This window comes from Bos grunniens, chromosome 10 (assembly GCF_055505025.1).
Source record: "Bos grunniens cultivar Pamir isolate PY7600 chromosome 10, Bosgru_T2T1.0, whole genome shotgun sequence".
In the NCBI taxonomy this organism is placed as follows: Eukaryota; Metazoa; Chordata; class Mammalia; order Artiodactyla; family Bovidae; genus Bos; species Bos grunniens.
This window is the reverse complement of record NC_141174.1, coordinates 49,679,866-49,697,401: the sequence shown is the minus strand read 5'-3', so window position 1 is coordinate 49,697,401 and position 17,536 is coordinate 49,679,866. Positions and strand designations below refer to the sequence as shown.

Sequence of the window (17,536 nt, the reverse complement as noted above, 5' to 3'; positions counted from 1 at the left end):
TTCCAATGAATCAACTCTTCGCATGAGGTGGACAAAGTACTGGAGTTTCAGCTTTAGCATCATTCTTTCCAAAGAAATCCCAGGGCTGATCTCCTTCAGAATGGACTGGTTGGATCTCCTTGCAGTCCAAGGGACTCTCGAGTCTTCTCCAACACCACAGTTCAAAAGCATCAATACTTAGGCGCTCAGCTTTCTTCACGGTCGAACTCACATCCATACATGACCACTGGAAAAACCATAGCCTTGACTAGACGGACCTTTGTTGGCAAAGTAACGTCTCTGCTTTTGAATATGCTATCTAGGTTGGTCATAACTTTCCTTCCAAGGAGAAAGCGTCTTTTAATTTCATAACTGCAATCACCATCTGCAGTGATTTTGGAGCCCCCAAAAATAAAGTCTGACACTGTTTCCACTGTTTCCCCATCTATTTGCCATGAAATGATGGGACCAGATGCCATGATCTTAGTTTTCTGAATGTTGAGCTTTAAGCCAACTTTTCACTCTCCACTTTCACTTTCATCAAGAGGCTTTTTTTAGTTCCTCTTCACTTTCTGCCATAAGGGTGGTGTCATCTCCATATCTGAGGTTATTGATATTTCTCCCAGCAGTCTTGATTCCAGCTTGTGCTTCTTCCAGCCCAGCGTTTCTCATGATGTACTCTGCATATAAGTTAAATAAGCAGGGTGACAATATACAGCCTTGACGTACTCCTTTTCCTATTTGGAACCAGTCTGTTGTTCCATGTCCAGTTCTAACTGTTTCTTCCTGACCTGCATATAGGTTTCTCAAGAGGCAGGTCAGGTGGTCTGGTATTCCCATCTCTTTCAGAATTTTCCACAGTTTATTGTGATCCACACAGTCGAAGGCTTTGGCATAGGCAATAAAGCAGAAATAGATGTTTTTTTGGAACTCTCTTGCTTTTTTGATGATCCAGTAGATGTTGGCAATTTGATCTCTGGTTCCTCTGCCTTTTCTAAAACAAGCTTGAACATCTGGAAGTTCACGGTTCACGTACTGCTGAAGCTGGCTTGGAGAATTTTGAGCATTATTTTACTAGCGTGTGAGATGAGTGCAATTGTGTGGTAGTTTGCTGCTGCTGCTGCTAAGTTGCTTCAGTCGTGTCCGACTCTGTGCGACCCCATAGATGGCAGCCCTCCCGGCTCTCCCGTCCCTGGGGTTCTCCAGGCAAGAATACTGGAGTGGGTTGCCATTTCCTTCTCCGATGCAGGAAAGTGAAAAGTGAAAGTGAAGTTGCTCAGTCGTGTCTGACTCCTAGCGATCCTGTGGACTCCAGCCTACCAGGCTCCTCCATCCATGGGACCTTTCCGGCAAGAATACTGGAGTGGGTTGCCATTGCCTTCTCCATCCAGTTGCCAACTCTGTGGGAGTTTGAGCGTTCCTTATTAATACTAAATAATCTATTTAGTATTTTATACTATTACATACCCTATATCTTTGTGCTAACGTATAAATTTATACTGTCTGATGTTTGACTATGTTATGATTCTTTTCATACTTCTCACTCTTCTTTTCTTGGTATCTTCCTGCTGAGACCACCCTTTGCCCTGATGAAGGACTGAAGCTTTCCTTGAGCCCTAAGGCCTCAAGAAATGGAGCAGATGTCCCAGATCATTCCTATAAACAGCTTCCATTCTAAACCCTGTGTGCCTAGCTTTCTTATTTGTTCATCCTTCTGACAGTTTGTATATTTGCCCTATAAGATGGGAGATTGCCTGGCCCAGCATGACTTTGCATAGGATGGTGGGAAGAGTGGGGGATTCATTCTTTCTCTTCCTGAGACTTGGCTTACAAATTTTGCCAATAAAAGTGATTCCAAAACTCGTACCATGTGATGTGTTCATCCCTAACCTTGATGCACCGTACTACAGAGTAGTTCCCAGTTTGTTTGCCCTTATATTTTATCTATGGGGTTTATAGAGGAATAGAAGCTTTTGAAATTGTACTTAGGTCAGTATGTTTACTTATTTTTTCCTTGCTTTTACCCAAAGATTTTGATAACCTCTGTTATTTGCTCTTTGATAGGAATCCTACATTTTTAGTGACTCTCTGAAGTATATCAATCTTACTGATTTAAAATGGGTTTGTATGTTTCTTTGACCTTGAAAAAAAATCAGGCTGGGATTTTTCCCTAATTGTAACTGGCTAGTCAGGGATAAGCCAACTCTCAATAATAACTTGGAGAAGGCAGTGGCGCCCCACTCCAGTACTCTTGCCTGGAAAATCCCATGGATGGAGGAGCCTGGTAGGCTGTAGTCCATGGGGTCTCGAAGAGTCGGACATGACTGAAGGACTTCGCTTTCACTTTTCACTTTCATGTGTTGGAGAAGGAAATGGCAACCCACTCCAGTGTTCTTGCCTGGAGAATCCCAGGGACGGGGGAGCCTGGTGGGCTGCCATCTATGGGGTCGCACAGAGTCGGACACGACTGAAGTGACTTAGCAGCAGCAGCAGCAGTAATAACTTGCTTTCAGTTTTAGTAGATATTAATTTTGGCATAATAGTAATAATTGCCTTGTGTTTTTTAGCTCATTAGTAATGGAGTCATTAAAGGTTATCCTTGTAATATTGGCATACAGTTACATTTCCGTTTACAAGTTTGTGAAGCAAAATAATTATAACTTTGTTTGACTACATGTAATGTTCTTCCTTTGAAATATTTTAACAGGGTTATGTAACGAACTCATCACGAGTTGTTTCTAATAATTCTTCAGAGTTACTGTTTGACTTGACCCAAGATTCAGGATTACCACATTACCAAGCAGGACCAGCACTTTCTATAACAGGTTGGTTTCAGCACTTTTTCAAAAAATTAGAAAAAGAAAACTTGGTGAATAAGCATATGAAATTGACTTTCTGTTTTGAGGTCTGTGTCTTCATGTTAAGTTTTTCACATATTGTAAGGTGTAATGGCACTAACAATTCTTGAATGCCATTTTGGTGGTTTTAAATGAAATCTTATTTAGTAATATTATATTCGTTTATATATTAATTAATTAATATATATTGTATATTAGTAATGTTATCTTTCTTCCTGTTAATTTAGTATGCTAACCAGCTTTGACCTTGTTCTCAGTTGGCATTAAACGTGGGCTGAGAAAAATTTTTATTTTATTTTTACTTTGTTTTATTGGAGTATAGTTGATTTACAATGTTATGTTATTTTCAGGTGTATAACAACTTGATTCAGTTATACATTATATATATTCATTCTTTTTTAGATTCATTTCTCATATAGGTTATCACACAATACTGAGTAAAATTCTCTCTGCTGTACAGTAGGTCCTTGTTGGTTTTCTGTTGTATATGTAATAGTGTGTTTGTGTTTATCCCAAGCTCCTGGTTTATTTCTCTGTCCCCACATTCCCTTTTGGTAGCCATTAGTTTGTTTTCAGTATCTGTAAGTCTGTTTCTGTTTTGTGAGTAAATTTATTTGTATCTTTTAAAAATTATATTCCACATATGAGTGATATTTTATATTTGTCTTTGTGTGACTTACTTCACTTAACATGATAATCTCTAGGTCCATTCATGTTGCTGTAAATGGCATTTTTTTGTTCTTTTTATGGCTACTATTCAATTGCATATATGTACCACATCTTTATCCATTTCTCTGTAGATGGACATTTAGGTTGCTTCAGTGTTTTAATTATAGTAAATAGTGCTGCAGTGAACATTCGGGTGCATGTATGTATTTGAAGTATGGTTTTCTCCAGTAATATGCCGAGGAATCGGAGAAGGCAATGGCAAGCCACTCCAGTACTCTTGCCTGGAAAATCCCATGGATGGAGGAGCCTGGTAGGCTGTAGTCCATGGGGTCACTACGAGTCGAACGTGACAGAGCGACTTCACTTTCATTTTCACACAATGGAGAAGGCAATGGCAACCCATTCCAGTGTTCTTGCCTGGAGAATCCCAGGGACAGGGGAGCCTGGTGGGCTGCCGTCTATGGGGTCAAACAGAGTCGGACACGACTGAAGCGACTTAGCAGCAGCAGCAGCAGCATGCCGAGGAATGGGGTTACTGGATCATATGGTATCTCTGTTTTGAGTTTTTTAAGGAACCTCAATACTGTTCTCCATAATGGTTGTACCAATTTACATTCCCATCAACAGTGCAGGAGGGTTTCCTTCACACCTTTTCTAGCATTTATAGTTTGTAGACTTTTTGATGATGGCCTTTCTGACTGGTGTGAGATGATACCTCTTTGTAGTTTTGATTTGCATTTCTCTGATAATTTGTGGTATTGGTAAATCCCTTGTTTGTTGGTTTGTTTAAAAATATTTTCTCCCATTCTCTTGGTTACCTTTTCATGTTGTTTATGGTTTCTTTTGCTGGACAGAAGCTTTTAAGTTTAATGAGGTCCCACTTGTGTTTTGTTTGTTTTCATTACCAAAGGAGGTGGATCAAAAAAGACATTGCTGTGAATTATGTCAAAGAGTGTTCTGCCTATGTTTTCCTCTGAGTTTTATAGTGTCCAGCCTTTCATTTAGGTCTTTGATCCACCTTGAGTTTATTTTTTCATGTGGTGTTAGAGAATGTTCTAATTTCATTGTTTTACATATAGCTGTCCAGTTTTCCCAGCATTACTTACTGAAGAAACTGTCTTTTCTCCATTGTCTATTCTTGCTTCCTTTGTTGTATATTAATTGACAATAGGTGTGTGGGTTTATTTCTGGACATTCTATCCTGTTTCATTGATCTATAGTTCTGTTTTTGTAAAAAATCTTCAAAGTAATTTCTTTAAGTTAAGGAAGTTCTCTGATACTCTAAATACTGTGTAAAAAGATATATTTATTAGGTTCTGTAGCTACTAGTATGGAAGAGTATATGATTATAGTTAATAATTTCTCAATTAGGTTAGTATGTTTATATTCAATAAATGATTTAGACGTAAAGTACGATTATAGAGTGCTGTTATAAAGTGGCTGCACTAAATTCTTCTATAGTCAGTACTCAGTAAATGCCCATTAAAGGAGTAATGAAGTTTCCCTGTTGAAGAAGAGTTACCTTTATTATATACTATGATAAAAGTGTCCAATATGCTACTGGGTAAAAGCAGAGGGCAATTACTTGTAACTCCAGAAAGAATGAAGTGGCTGGGCCAGAGCAGAAACAAGGCTCAGTTGTGGTTATATCCAGTGGTAACAGTAAAGTCTGATGCTGTAAAGGACAACATTGCATAGGAACCTGAAATGTGAGGTCTGTGAACCAAGGTAAATTCAATCAGTTCAGTCACTCAGTCGTGTCTGATTCTTTGTGACTGTATGGACTGCAGCATTTCCTAGAGCTTGCTCAAACTCATGTCCACTGAGTCAGTGATGCCATCCAACCATATCATCCTCTGTCATCCCCTTTCTCTTCCTGCCTTCACTCTTTCCCAGCATCAGGGTCTTTCCCACTGAATTAGTTCTTCCCATCAGGTGGCCAAAATATTGAAGCTTCAGTTTCAGCATCAGCCTTTCCAGTGAATATTCAGGACTTATTTCCTTTAGGATTACTGGTTGGATCTCCTTGTACTCGAAGGGACTCTCAAGAGTCTTCTCCAACATCACAGTTCAAAAGCTTCAGTTCTTTGGCACTTAGCTTTCTTTATGCTCCAATTCTCCCATCCACATATGACTACTGGAAAAACTATAGCTTTGACTAAATGGACCTTTGTCGGCAAAGTATTGTCCTTGCTTTTTAATATGCTGTCCAGGTTTGTCATAGCTTTTCTTCCAGGGAGCAAGCATCTTTTAATTTCATGGCTGGAGTCACCATCTGCAGTGATTTTGGAGCCCAAGAAAATAAAGTCTGTCACTGTCTCCATTGTTTCAAGGTAAATTAAATGTGTTCAAGCAGGACATGGCAAGAGTGAACATTGACATACTAGGAATCAGTGAACTAAAATGGACAGGAATGGGCAAATTTAATTCAGATGACCATTATAACTACTTCTGCAGGCAAGAATCCCTTAGAAGAAATGGAGTAGCCCTCATAGTCAACAAGAGTCTGAAATGTAGCATGTGGGTGCAGTCTTCAAAACAGCAGAATGATCTCAGTTCGTTTCCAAGGCAAGCCATTCAGCATCACAGTAATCCAAGTCTGTGCCCCAATCACTGATGCCAGCGAAGCTGAAGTTGACCAGTTCAATGAAGACCTACTTCTAGAACTAACTCCAAAAAAAGATGTCCTTTCCATCATAGAGGATTGGAATGCAAAAATAGGAAGTCAAGAGATACCTGGAGTAACAGGCAAGTTTGGCCTGGGAGTACAAAATGAGGCAGGGTGAAGGCTAACAGTGTCAAGAGAACGTACTGGTCATAGCAAACATCTTTTCCAGCAACCCAAGAGATGACTCTACATATGGACATCACCAGATAGTCGGTACTGAAATCAGATTGATTATGTTCTTTGCAGCCAAAGATAGAGAAGCTGTATACAGTCAGCAAAAACAAGACTTGGAGCTGACTGTGACTTAGGTCATGAGCTTCTTAGTGCAAAATTCAGGCTTAAATTGAAGAAAGTAGGGAAAACAACTAGGCCATTCAGGTTTTGGGCATTCCCAAGTAGCACTAGTGGTAAGGAACCTGCCTGCCAATGAAGGAGACATAAGAGGCACAGGTTCGATCCCTGGGAAGACCTCTGGACGAGGAAATGGCAGCCCACTCCACTATTCTTGCCTGGATCAACTCCCTTATGATTATACAGCAGAGGTGATGAATAGATTCAAGGGATTAGATCTGGTAGACAGTGCCTGAAGAACTATGGACGAAGGTTCATAGCATTGTACAGGTGGCAGTTTACCAAAACTGTCGCGAAGAGAAAGAAATGGAAGAAGGCAAAGTGGTTGTCTGAGGAGGCTTAACAGATATCTGAGGAAAGAAGAGAAGCGAAAGTTAAAGATATACTGCAGTGAATGCAGAGTTCCAGAAAATAGCAAGGAGAGACAAGAAGACCTTTTTCAATGAACAATGCCAAGAAATAGAGGAAAACTATAGGGAGAGACCAGAGATCTCTTCAGGAAAATTGGAGATTACAAGGGAGCATTTCATGCAAGGATGGGCATGATAAAGGACAGAAACGGTCAGGACCTCACAGAAAGAGAAGTGATTAAGAAGAGGTGGCAATACCTACAGAAGTATACCAAAAAAGTCTTAATTACCTAGTTAACCATGGTGTAGTTAACCATAGATCGCTCACCTAGAGCTGAACATCCTGGAGTGTGAAGTCAAGTGGGCCTTCAGAAGCATTACTACGAACAAAGCTAGTGAAAATGATGGAAATCCAGCTCTACTATTTCAGATCCTAAAAGATCACCCTATTAAAGCGCTGCACTCAATATGCCAGCGAATTTGAAAACTCAGCAGAGGCCACAGGACTGGAAAAGGTTAGTTTTCATTCCAAGCCCAAAGATGGGCAGTGACAAAGAATGCTCAAACTGATGTACAGTTGTGCTCTTTTCACATGCTAACAAGGATATAGTCAAAAATCCTTCCAGCTAGATTTCAATAGTACGTGAACCAAGAACTTCCAGATGTGCAAGCTTAGGTTTCAAAGAGGCAGAAGAACCAGAGATCAAATTGCCAACATTGGGTGGATCATGGAGAAGGCAAGGGAGTTCCAGAAAAATAGCTACTTCTGTTTCATTGACTATGCAAAAGCCTTTGACTGTGTGGATTACAACAAACTATGGAGAATTCTTAAAGAGGTGGGAATGCGAGAGCACCTTACCTGCCTTTGGAGAAATCTGTATGTGGGTCAAGAAGTAACACAACTGGACATGGAACAGCTGACTGATTCAAAATTGGAAAAGGAGTATGACAAGGCTGAGTATTGTCACCGTGCTTCTTTAACTTAAATGCAGAGTACATCATGCAAAATGCCTGGCTGAATGAAACACAAGTTGGAATCAAGTTTGCCAGGAGAAATATCAACTACGTCAGATATGCAGATGATAGCACTCTAGTGACAGAAAGTGAAAAGGAACTAAAGAGCCTCTTGCTAAGGGTGAAACAGGAGAGTGAAAAAGCTGGCTTGAAACTCAACATTCAAAGAAACTAAGATCATGGTGTCCAATCCCATCACTTCATGGCAAATAGAAGGGGTAAAAGGAAGCAGTGAAAGGTTTTATTTTCTTGGGCTCTAAAATCACTGTGGACAGTGAGTGCAGCCGTGAAATTAAGAGACGCTTGCTCCTTGAAAGCTATGACAAACCTAGACTGTATTAAAAAGCAGAGACATCACTTTGCCACCAAAGGTTTATATAGTCAAAGCTATGGTTTTTTCCTGTTCAGTTCAGTTCAGTCACTCAATCGTGTCCGACTCTTTGTGACTCCATAGACTGCAGCACACCATGGTTTTTCCTGTAGTCATGTATGAACGTGTGAGTTGGACCATATAGAAAGTTGAGTGCTGAGAACGGATGCTTTTGAATTGTGTTGGAGAAGCCTCTTGAGAGTCTCTTGTACTGTAAGGAAAGCAAACCAGTCAATCCTAAAGGAAATCAGCCCTGAATATTATTGGAAGGACTGATGCTGAAGCTGAAGGTCCAATATTTTGGCCACCTGGTGCGAAGAGTGAGTCATTGGAAAAGACCTTGATGCTGGGAAAGACTGAAAGCAAAAGAGAATGGCACAACAAAGAATGTGATGGTGAGATAGCATCACTGACTCAGTGGACATAAATTTGAGTAAACTGTGGGAGATAGTGGAGAACAGAGGAGTCTGGCATGCTACAGTCCTTGGGGTTGCAAAGAGTCAGACACAATTTAGTGACTATAAAAAACAAAGTTCTTCATTAACTTAAATAATGTAGTGTGTTATGAAACAGTTTTATCTAATTGAAAATTCTTTGTACAGGGAATTATGCTTTGTATACTAGTATTTTGATATATTTCAAATATTTAAAATAGTGATTTGAATACAGATTTGGGGGAGTTTTTGGCTTATTCACTAATAAGTGTGGAAAATTTAGGAAACGTTTCCCCATTTTTATAGTAATATCAGTACCTAAAATGTCTTTCCATTTATATAATATTTAGTTGATGTTCATTTCTTTGGGTGTTTCACCTACATATTTTTAGAAATCTAGTTACTAAAATAGGTAATAACCAGAAGAAATAAGGAGAAAAATTATTGTCTTAAGTCTGGTTTCACGAAACACATGGACTTGTATTTATAGAAAAACCTGAGTTCTTGAAATGACTTGGGACTAAGAACAATGACTCCTGCTCTACTAGCGTTTTAAAACTGCAGAGCGACTTAAAGCTGTAGTGTTAAGCTGCTATTAAGATTTTTGTCGTCTGTAGCATGTCTTTACACTTCAGTTTTCTCAGATTATTGAAATGGAAATGTTATTTTTCTTATTTAATGCATTGATTCTCCAGACCTGCAATCAGCTATTTATAGATACAATTTTAATTCTTGCTCTCTTTCACTTAGGACTTTCTGAAAACCAACTAAGATAAATAAAATGTGAAATGCTTTGTAAGCTTTAAAGGGCTCTACAACAAATATTTGTTATGAATAGTAACAGGTGTATGTTCTCTAGGATGATTAACTGATCAAGGTCAAGTGATCATGGATGTTTGGAAAGAACTGAGTTTGAGTTTGATTTTGAATGAATAGAATTTTTACTGGCAGAGATAGAGCTATTGAGTGTAGGAAATAATGATAGCCAAAGATAACAGAGATAAGTTAAAGGGTCAGAATTTAAAACTCTCAAATTCAGAGTAATTTTGTTTCTCGTGTTAAAAAAATTCTTATCATAAAACAGTCTGTTTGTACTATCTAGCTGTTACATAATCAGAATTTTAATCCAAAATATCCCTATTCATTAACTTTTCAAGTAGCCTAAGCATCTCACAAGAATGCTACTCTGATTATACAGAAGCTTTCCCAGGTACTTATAATAGCCATCAGTAATCACATGCTTTCAAGTTAGAAAAAAAAAAATCATTTTTATGTTATCTCAAAGGATGAAACAGAGGAGCTAGGTATTGTAATACCCTTGTTTTCTGGGCATATTTTCCCTTATTAAGCAGACAGATGAATCTGTTAGAATAATTTTTGCCCTCTAAAGTATGTTAAGATATAAAATATCTTATTAATAATGACAATGGATAAGGCAATGGCACCCCACTCCAGTACTTTTGCCTAGAAAATCCAATAGACGGAGGAGCCTGGTAGGCTGCAGTCCATGGGGTCGCTAGAGTCGGACACGACTGAGCAACTTCACTTTCACTTTTCACTTCCATGCGTTGGAGAAGGAAATGGCAACCCACTCCAGTGTTCTTGCCTGGAGAATCCCAGGGACCGGGGGAGCCTGGTGGGCTACCGTCCATGGGGTCGCACAGAGTTGGACACGACTGAAGCGACTTAGCAGCAGCAGTAATGACAAGATACTATTCCTTTATTATTGAATGCTTTCTGTGTGCCAGATGTTGTGTTGGTTGCTCTTAAAAGTTAAGATATGAAAGGTTTTTTTAGTAATGATAGTAGCTTGCATTTATTATTAAATGCCTTCTTTATACTAAATACTGTGTTGCATGCTTTATTTTTAAATGCACTATAAAGCACTGGGTAAAATAAGGTGTTATAACTCTTACTTTACAAAAGAAGAAACGGAGGCTCAGAGAAGTTAATTAAATTAGCCAAGAATACATAACTTATCAGTGACAGGGCTTTGATTTGAACTTAACCTGTCTGATTTGAAAGCCTGGAGTATTTTTTGCTTCTACTTTCAGTGTACAGTTGTGAGAGCATTAAAATATGTGCAGTTTTAAAATCCTTGTTACCAAGTACAGTGTGTTTTATTTTCAAAAAGAATTTTTACTCAGCCTACGTATAGCCTATTTCCATTTCTCTTGCTAATCCTCTAAGGCTACAGTCCTTTAGGCTTTAAGGTTATAGTTTTCAAAATAAAACTTCACTTAGGAATGAAATCCTTATAAAAACAAAATTTTATTCAAAAGTCTAATAAATAGCATATAAAATCACAGCTTCTCTGTCAAACACACCCAGTATATTCCCTAAGGAAGAGCCCTTTAGGCTCTGGGGAAGCTAAATTTAAAACCGTTGTATAATCCTAACTCTATTATGAGCCCTTTCACATGAATGTGTGAGGTTTTATCATTCAAGATTAGCCATTTCAACTTTGTGTGTAAGAATAAATGGACAATATAACCTAAAGCCATGAATTGTTTAGTCACTCAGTCATGTCCTACTCTTTGCGACCCCATAGACTGTAGCATGGCAGGCTTCCCTATCTTTCGCCATCTCCCAGAACATGCTCAAACTCATGTCCACTGAGTCAGTAATGCCAGCCAGTCATCTCCTTCTCTGTCGTCCCCTTCTTTTCCTGCCTTCAATCTTTCCCAGCATCAGTCCTTTTCAATGAGTCAGTTCTTTGCATCCAGTGGCCAAAGTATTGGAGCTTCAGCTGCAACATCAGTCCTTCTAATGAATATTCAGGATTGATTTCCTTTAGGATTGACTGGTTTGATCTCCTAGCAGTCCAAGGGACTCTCAAGAGTTTTCTCCAGCACCACAGTTCAAAAGCATCAGTTCTTTGGTGTTCATCCTTCTTTATGGTCCAACTCTCACATCCATACATGACTACTGGAAAAACCATAGCTTTGACCAGATGGACCTTTGTCAGCAAAGTAATACTGTCTCTGCTTATTAATATGCTGTCTAGGTTTGTCATAGCTTTTCTTCCAAGAAGCAAGCATCTTTTAATTCACAGCTGCAGTCACCATCTGCAGTGATTTTGGAGCCCAAGAAAAAAAAAGTCTGTCATAGTTTCCACTGTTTCCCCCTCTATTTGCCATGAAGTGATGGGATCAGGTGCCAGGATCTTCATTTTTGAATGTTGAGTTTTTTGAAAGCCATGAGTAGACCACCTCTTTGTTAAGTGGACAAAACTAACTTTTCATTAGACATTTTAAGTTGTTAAAAGCTTCTGAAGTGTCTCTCTAAAATTTTTTTTTTAAAACAAACTCATTTACTTAAGCATCTAAAGTTAATTTATTTGTGGGAACTTAGTTTGGCATACGCTTTGTGTTTTAAGTTTTTTTTTTTGCTTGACATATTTTATTTTGCTCTGCCTTCTTTCATAGTCATTATTTATATATTTATTTGAAGCTGTATTTATTATTTTCCCACATTGAAAGGTATTTTATGAACTATTTGAGTGTATATTGTATATAATAGATATTTTGTAGTTTCTTTTTATCCCCTAACTTTAGATCACATCAATTTTTGCCATTATTTATTGTTACTTGTATGATATGTTGATTATATTACTTTTAATTTGACTCCAAAGTATTTTTTAATTTAGCTCCAAAGTATTTTTACTTAGTTGTAAGCAATATTCTGAAGACTTTAAAAATATTTTTCCACTATTTAAATCATTGTAGGTATGAATGAAAGTTCATTTTTATCAAAACGTCCTTCTACTTCTGAAGTAAACAGTGTTAACCCAAAAAAGTCTAAACCCAGTGAAGGTGTTTCTGGAACAAATTCCTCAGCTGTATTTTCTTCAGTTAAATCTCTTTCAGTGACATCTCCCCAGGCTGTGTCATCAAAAGGTAAATATGAAATGTGGCATATATAAAGAAATTATAGTATTTATATATGAATTATAGAAATTGTAGTACAAATGATTAATAGTGGTTATTGAAGGTTAAAAAGTGATGAATCACATATATTTTGAATTTATTTTAGGTTCAAATACTTCATCAAATCAGTCTAAAAATGGAACACCTTTTCCAAGAGCCTGTCCAAAGTGCAATATTCATTTCAATCTTTTGGATCCTTTGAAAAATCACATGAAGGTAAAATTTTTCAGAATTTAATTTTAAAAAGGTTTGTAAATCCTTAAAAATACTGATTGATTTGTAGTAAATAATGATTTGTTCAGCTCTTAAGATAAATATTCTTGTAATATTTTCATATAAGGTAGAAGTTCATATTCATAATCATTGTTTTCATGTAAGATGAAGATCCCCTGGAGGAAGGCGTGGCGACCCACTCCAGTATTCTTGCCTGAAGAATTCCTATGAACAGAGGTGCCTGGTGGGCTACAGACCATCAGGTTGCAAAGTGTTGGACGTGACCGAGTGACTAAGCACAGCACAGGAAAAGATTTAAAAATTTCTTCTGAGTCATCAAATTTTAAAAACCAAGTTCATATATATTATGCCTACTTATCATATTCTAATTTTAAATGAAAATAATGCATTATTCAAAATATCTTATTTACTACCTTACGCATAGTTGAAACTTTTTAAAAATAGGCATTTTATAATGTGTTTAATGTTTCATATAATGGCTTCCCAGGTGGCTCAGTGGTAGAGAATCCACCAGAAGACTTAGGAAATGTGGGTTTGATCCCTGGATTGGGAAGATTCCCTGGAGAAGGAATGGCAACCCATTCCAGTATTCTTCCTGGAAAATCCTGTGGGCAAAGCAGCCTGGCGGGCTATAGTCGATGGTGTCGCGAAGAGTCTGACACTACTGAGCACTCATGCATGCAGTATTTCATATAAGTTAACAGTTCCTTTAGTTATCTTTTTTGTTCATGCTAATATGTGCATGTCACATTACACAATGAATATCTTAGTTTTACATTAATTTCAACACCCAGACATAAACTTCAAATGGTAGAGCATTTCATATGAAGTCATTGTTTTAACTCAGTCCAGAATATAGTTTGTGTAATGATTATAAATTAATTTGAGATTCTTATTGATACAAGAAGCTTCTGAAATTGGAGTTTAAGAAATTTTCAAAGTACAAATGAAATAGGTTTAGGTAACACTTCACTTAAAATATTTTAGTAGGTATTATAGTACCCTGCTATGTCTGTGTAAAGATAGGCTGTATTCCTCTTCTGTGCTGGGTATAAATGGAAGGAAGGGGTAAAGAGAAGAGACAAGACAAAAGGCAGTGTAGATCATGTGGAGAAAAGGAAGAAGGATGCAATGGTACAGAAATATCTCAGGAAAGATTCTTGCTGTTTTAGTGATTGACAGATCTCTTGAGATGGAGTATTTTATGAAAAACAGAAGTAGAAAAAAATAAAGGAACTTCTTTAGAAATTCAAACATTGTCTCTTCATTTACATACAAAACTGTATTTGGTCTGTCACTACTTTTAGCTTGCAGTATGTACTGTATGATAATTGCACTTTGTGCTTTGTTTTTATATGAGAATTAACCTGTAGAAATGCTTTCAATTTTACTATTTATGTAATATCTTCAGATATCTGGGTGTTTTGTTTTGTTTTGTTTTGCATTTTGGACATAGGGGAAAAAAGAAAAGTGTAAATTCTTTAGTTATCTTTAATTATTTGAGTAGGTAATATATGATTCAAAATTTAAAAGTTCAAAAGTACAGGGCAGACAAGTAAAAACTCTTATCCTTGTCTCTTATTTACCTGGTTTTCAGTGTGACTCTCAAAGAAAATAATAGTTATTAGTTTTTTTGTTTTTAAATCTTCCCTAGTCTTCTTTCTGCATAAACAAGTGAACACAAATGTTCTTATTTCATTTCTGTTTCTTATACAAGCTGTAGCATATTATATATATTGTACCTGGTGAGACTGGCAATTATTTTCCAAAATGTAGCTTTACTTCCAAAACATATTATACCCTTGTTTGTGATTACTCATATTAGAAGTAATCACAACTTCATATAATATTCTATAATAAAACACTATACAATATTTTTTAAAAAGGATGTAATCTCTTGAATGGGAAGATATCTCTAAGACATATTATTGAACTGAGTTGAATGTAATATGAATAATTTATGATATATTTATGTCATAAAAAATCTTACAGACTAATCACTAAATCTTGCTCAGGGAAGTATAAAATTACAAAGACTTTTTATGTTCTAGATTGTGTATTTTATACACAAACAATAATTTGTAATAGTAGTTTCCATTTTGAAAAAATAAGTTTTTTAGATTATTTGTAGATGATTTTATTTTGCTTTTTTAATAGATAAATAGATGACTATGCCTCAGAAATATTGTTTTCTTTCAATGAAAAATACCTAAAACATAATTCAAATATGCTATAATAATAAGAACCATATACTTATTTGAGACCATGGAGAGACTACTAAGCTTTAAAAACATCATTTAATCTTTAGAAAATTATTTTTCTTTTTTTTTAGAAACTAAACATATACTCTATCTTCTTTGGCTGCTCTTTGTTGCTGTGCATGGGCTTTCTCTAGTTGTGGAGAGTGGGGGTTACTCTCTAGTTGCAATGTGCAGACTTTTCATTGCAGTGGCTTCTTGTTGCAGAGCACAGGCTCCAGGTGTGCAGGCCTCAGTAGTTGGAGCACACAGGCTCAGTTGTTGTGGCTCGTGGGTCCTAGAGTGCAGGCTCAGTGGTTATTGTTTATGGGCTTAAGTTGCTGCATGCCATGTGGAATCTTCCTGGACCAGGGATTGAACCCATGTCCCCTACAATATCAGGTGGATTCTTATCCACTGCACCACCAGGAAACTAGAAAATTCTTTGAGATAGACATTTTTATCATTGTTTTAGACCTAGTTAGTTGGTGTAACTGATGTTCAAAACTTTAAGGGTAAGCTCAAGTTCTCAAATACTTTTTACCACCTTTTGACAAATGTATGGGCTATTTAACTTGAAGACAGATATATTAGTTCTTTTTTAGGGTATGGAATTAGATATTTATCAACCAGATCTAGATTACTAATCACATTATTTAGATTTCTGTGTCTTCACTTAGTTTTTGTCTACTTGCTCTGTCATGGATTGAGAAATAACATCTCAATCCACATCTTTCAGTACCAATATTTTCTTTGGTATATTGCAATTCTTTTTTAAGATTGTTGATACTGTTTGTGATACAGATGAATCTCTTTTATAACTATACTGTGAACGTATCCTTTAGGATTTTTATAAAGTGTCCTTTTTTGTCTTAAAGTTTGACGCGTTTTAGACTCACAACCTTTGTTTTCTTCTGGTTTCTATTTACCTAATGTATTCTTTGTTTATCCTTTTATTGGTATTTTCAACCCTTCTGAGTTGCTTTGTTTTAAGCACGCCTCTTGCTTTAAGTAGAGAGTTGTAATCCTTAGTAATCCTACATGAAAATCTTTTGTTTCAGTAGTTGATTTAAATTTCCTTATTTTCATCGATGTGATAGGTTTCTTTGATCTTGGTTCTGTCCCAATTTTTTTTAACTAAGTTGAGTTATCTTTCTTTCTTTCACTCTGTGGTTGCTTTATATGTATGTAGTTTGGATTTTTAGAGAAGTTGTATGTTTGTTTTCATGTTTATCCTCATCCTTCAAGTTTGAATGTTATATGATTCCAGTAGTCTTCTATTCTTATGGCCATTCTCTCCCGTTAAAATGGATTAAAGTAGCTTTAAATTTCCTATTCTTAACCCCATTCATACTTTTTCCTCTGCTACCAGTATTAGTCAATATTAGCATTCTGAATGTAGTATTTCTTTGTACTATTAAAAATGCTCATACCTATACGTCTTTATTTGGTAATTCTAAATTATATTCCTTGATGTGCTGCTACCATGTGGAAGCAATCTGTGAACTTTCTTGATCTCGTATTTATTGTCCTTTTACTTCCTTTCAGTTTTTATTTGTTGGTTATATCATTTTTCCATTGTCAAGGACATATACCATTTTCAGTATTCTTAACCTTATTTTTGTATTTGTTTTAACCCTTTTCCACAGTAAATAGATTCAGTGTTCATCACCAGTCTTTTTGTCATGGTTCCTTTAGGGATCACTTGTTTGATTAAAGTTCATTTAGTAATTTCTTCAAAAAGAGCCTGGAACAGTATTCTTTGAGTTCTTTCATGTTCAAGACATTTGACTATAGTCCTCTAAAACTTTAAATCTTAGCCTGGTTCTCATTTCTGAATTTTGCATTCTGTCTTTTGTATATTTTCTATACTTTGCTTTCCTCTCAGTTGCTAAATCCCCCAACCTTCTTCAGTGCACCTTTTTCATTTTTGGTTATTGGTGGTTTGTCATTCAGCTTTTTTTAATAGGAGTATGAAACATTGTTTAAAAGATACTTTGAATGAGATTTATATGTTTATTTTAAAAATCTGGTCCTACCTTAGTTTTCTGTAGAAAAAAAAGAAAATGGAAGAACAGCAAGCAGTTGATGATCAATTATGGATTTATGAGTATTTAGGATAATAAACTTTTATAGATGTACTAAATTAGACATTTCTGAAGAATATGAATCTTGCAGCATATTTTACCATAGATTACGTAGATTCTTTTGTAGATTTCAGAATAGCCTCAATTCTCAAATATGACTCAGAATAACTCTTCAATCTGAAAGCCAAATTTTTGAGTATAAAGATTATCCACAATTGTAATTAGAGACACTATTCTTTGTATTATAATTTTCCTGATGTTTGAGATCCATCCCCATAGTAAAACCACAGATAAGCTGAGAAGTTTTGTCTGTCAAAATGATGTTACAGATGTACATCATTTGTAGTAAGACACAT

At 36.4% G+C, this 17,536-nt stretch overlaps 1 protein-coding gene across 14 annotated transcripts in view; it reads left to right on the top strand.

Annotated features, from left to right (window-relative positions):
- Positions 1-17,536, top strand: part of ZNF280D (zinc finger protein 280D) — a 126,033-nt gene that overhangs the window by 37,239 nt on the left and 71,258 nt on the right. For all 14 annotated transcript variants that reach the window (XM_086321146.1, XM_086321147.1, XM_086321148.1 and 11 more), the window contains 3 exons: positions 2,687-2,804; positions 12,422-12,592; positions 12,729-12,838. In XM_086321146.1, coding sequence (XP_086177272.1) covers positions 2,687-2,804; positions 12,422-12,592; positions 12,729-12,838 — 399 coding nt within the window. The remainder of the gene's footprint in view (positions 1-2,686; positions 2,805-12,421; positions 12,593-12,728; positions 12,839-17,536) is intronic.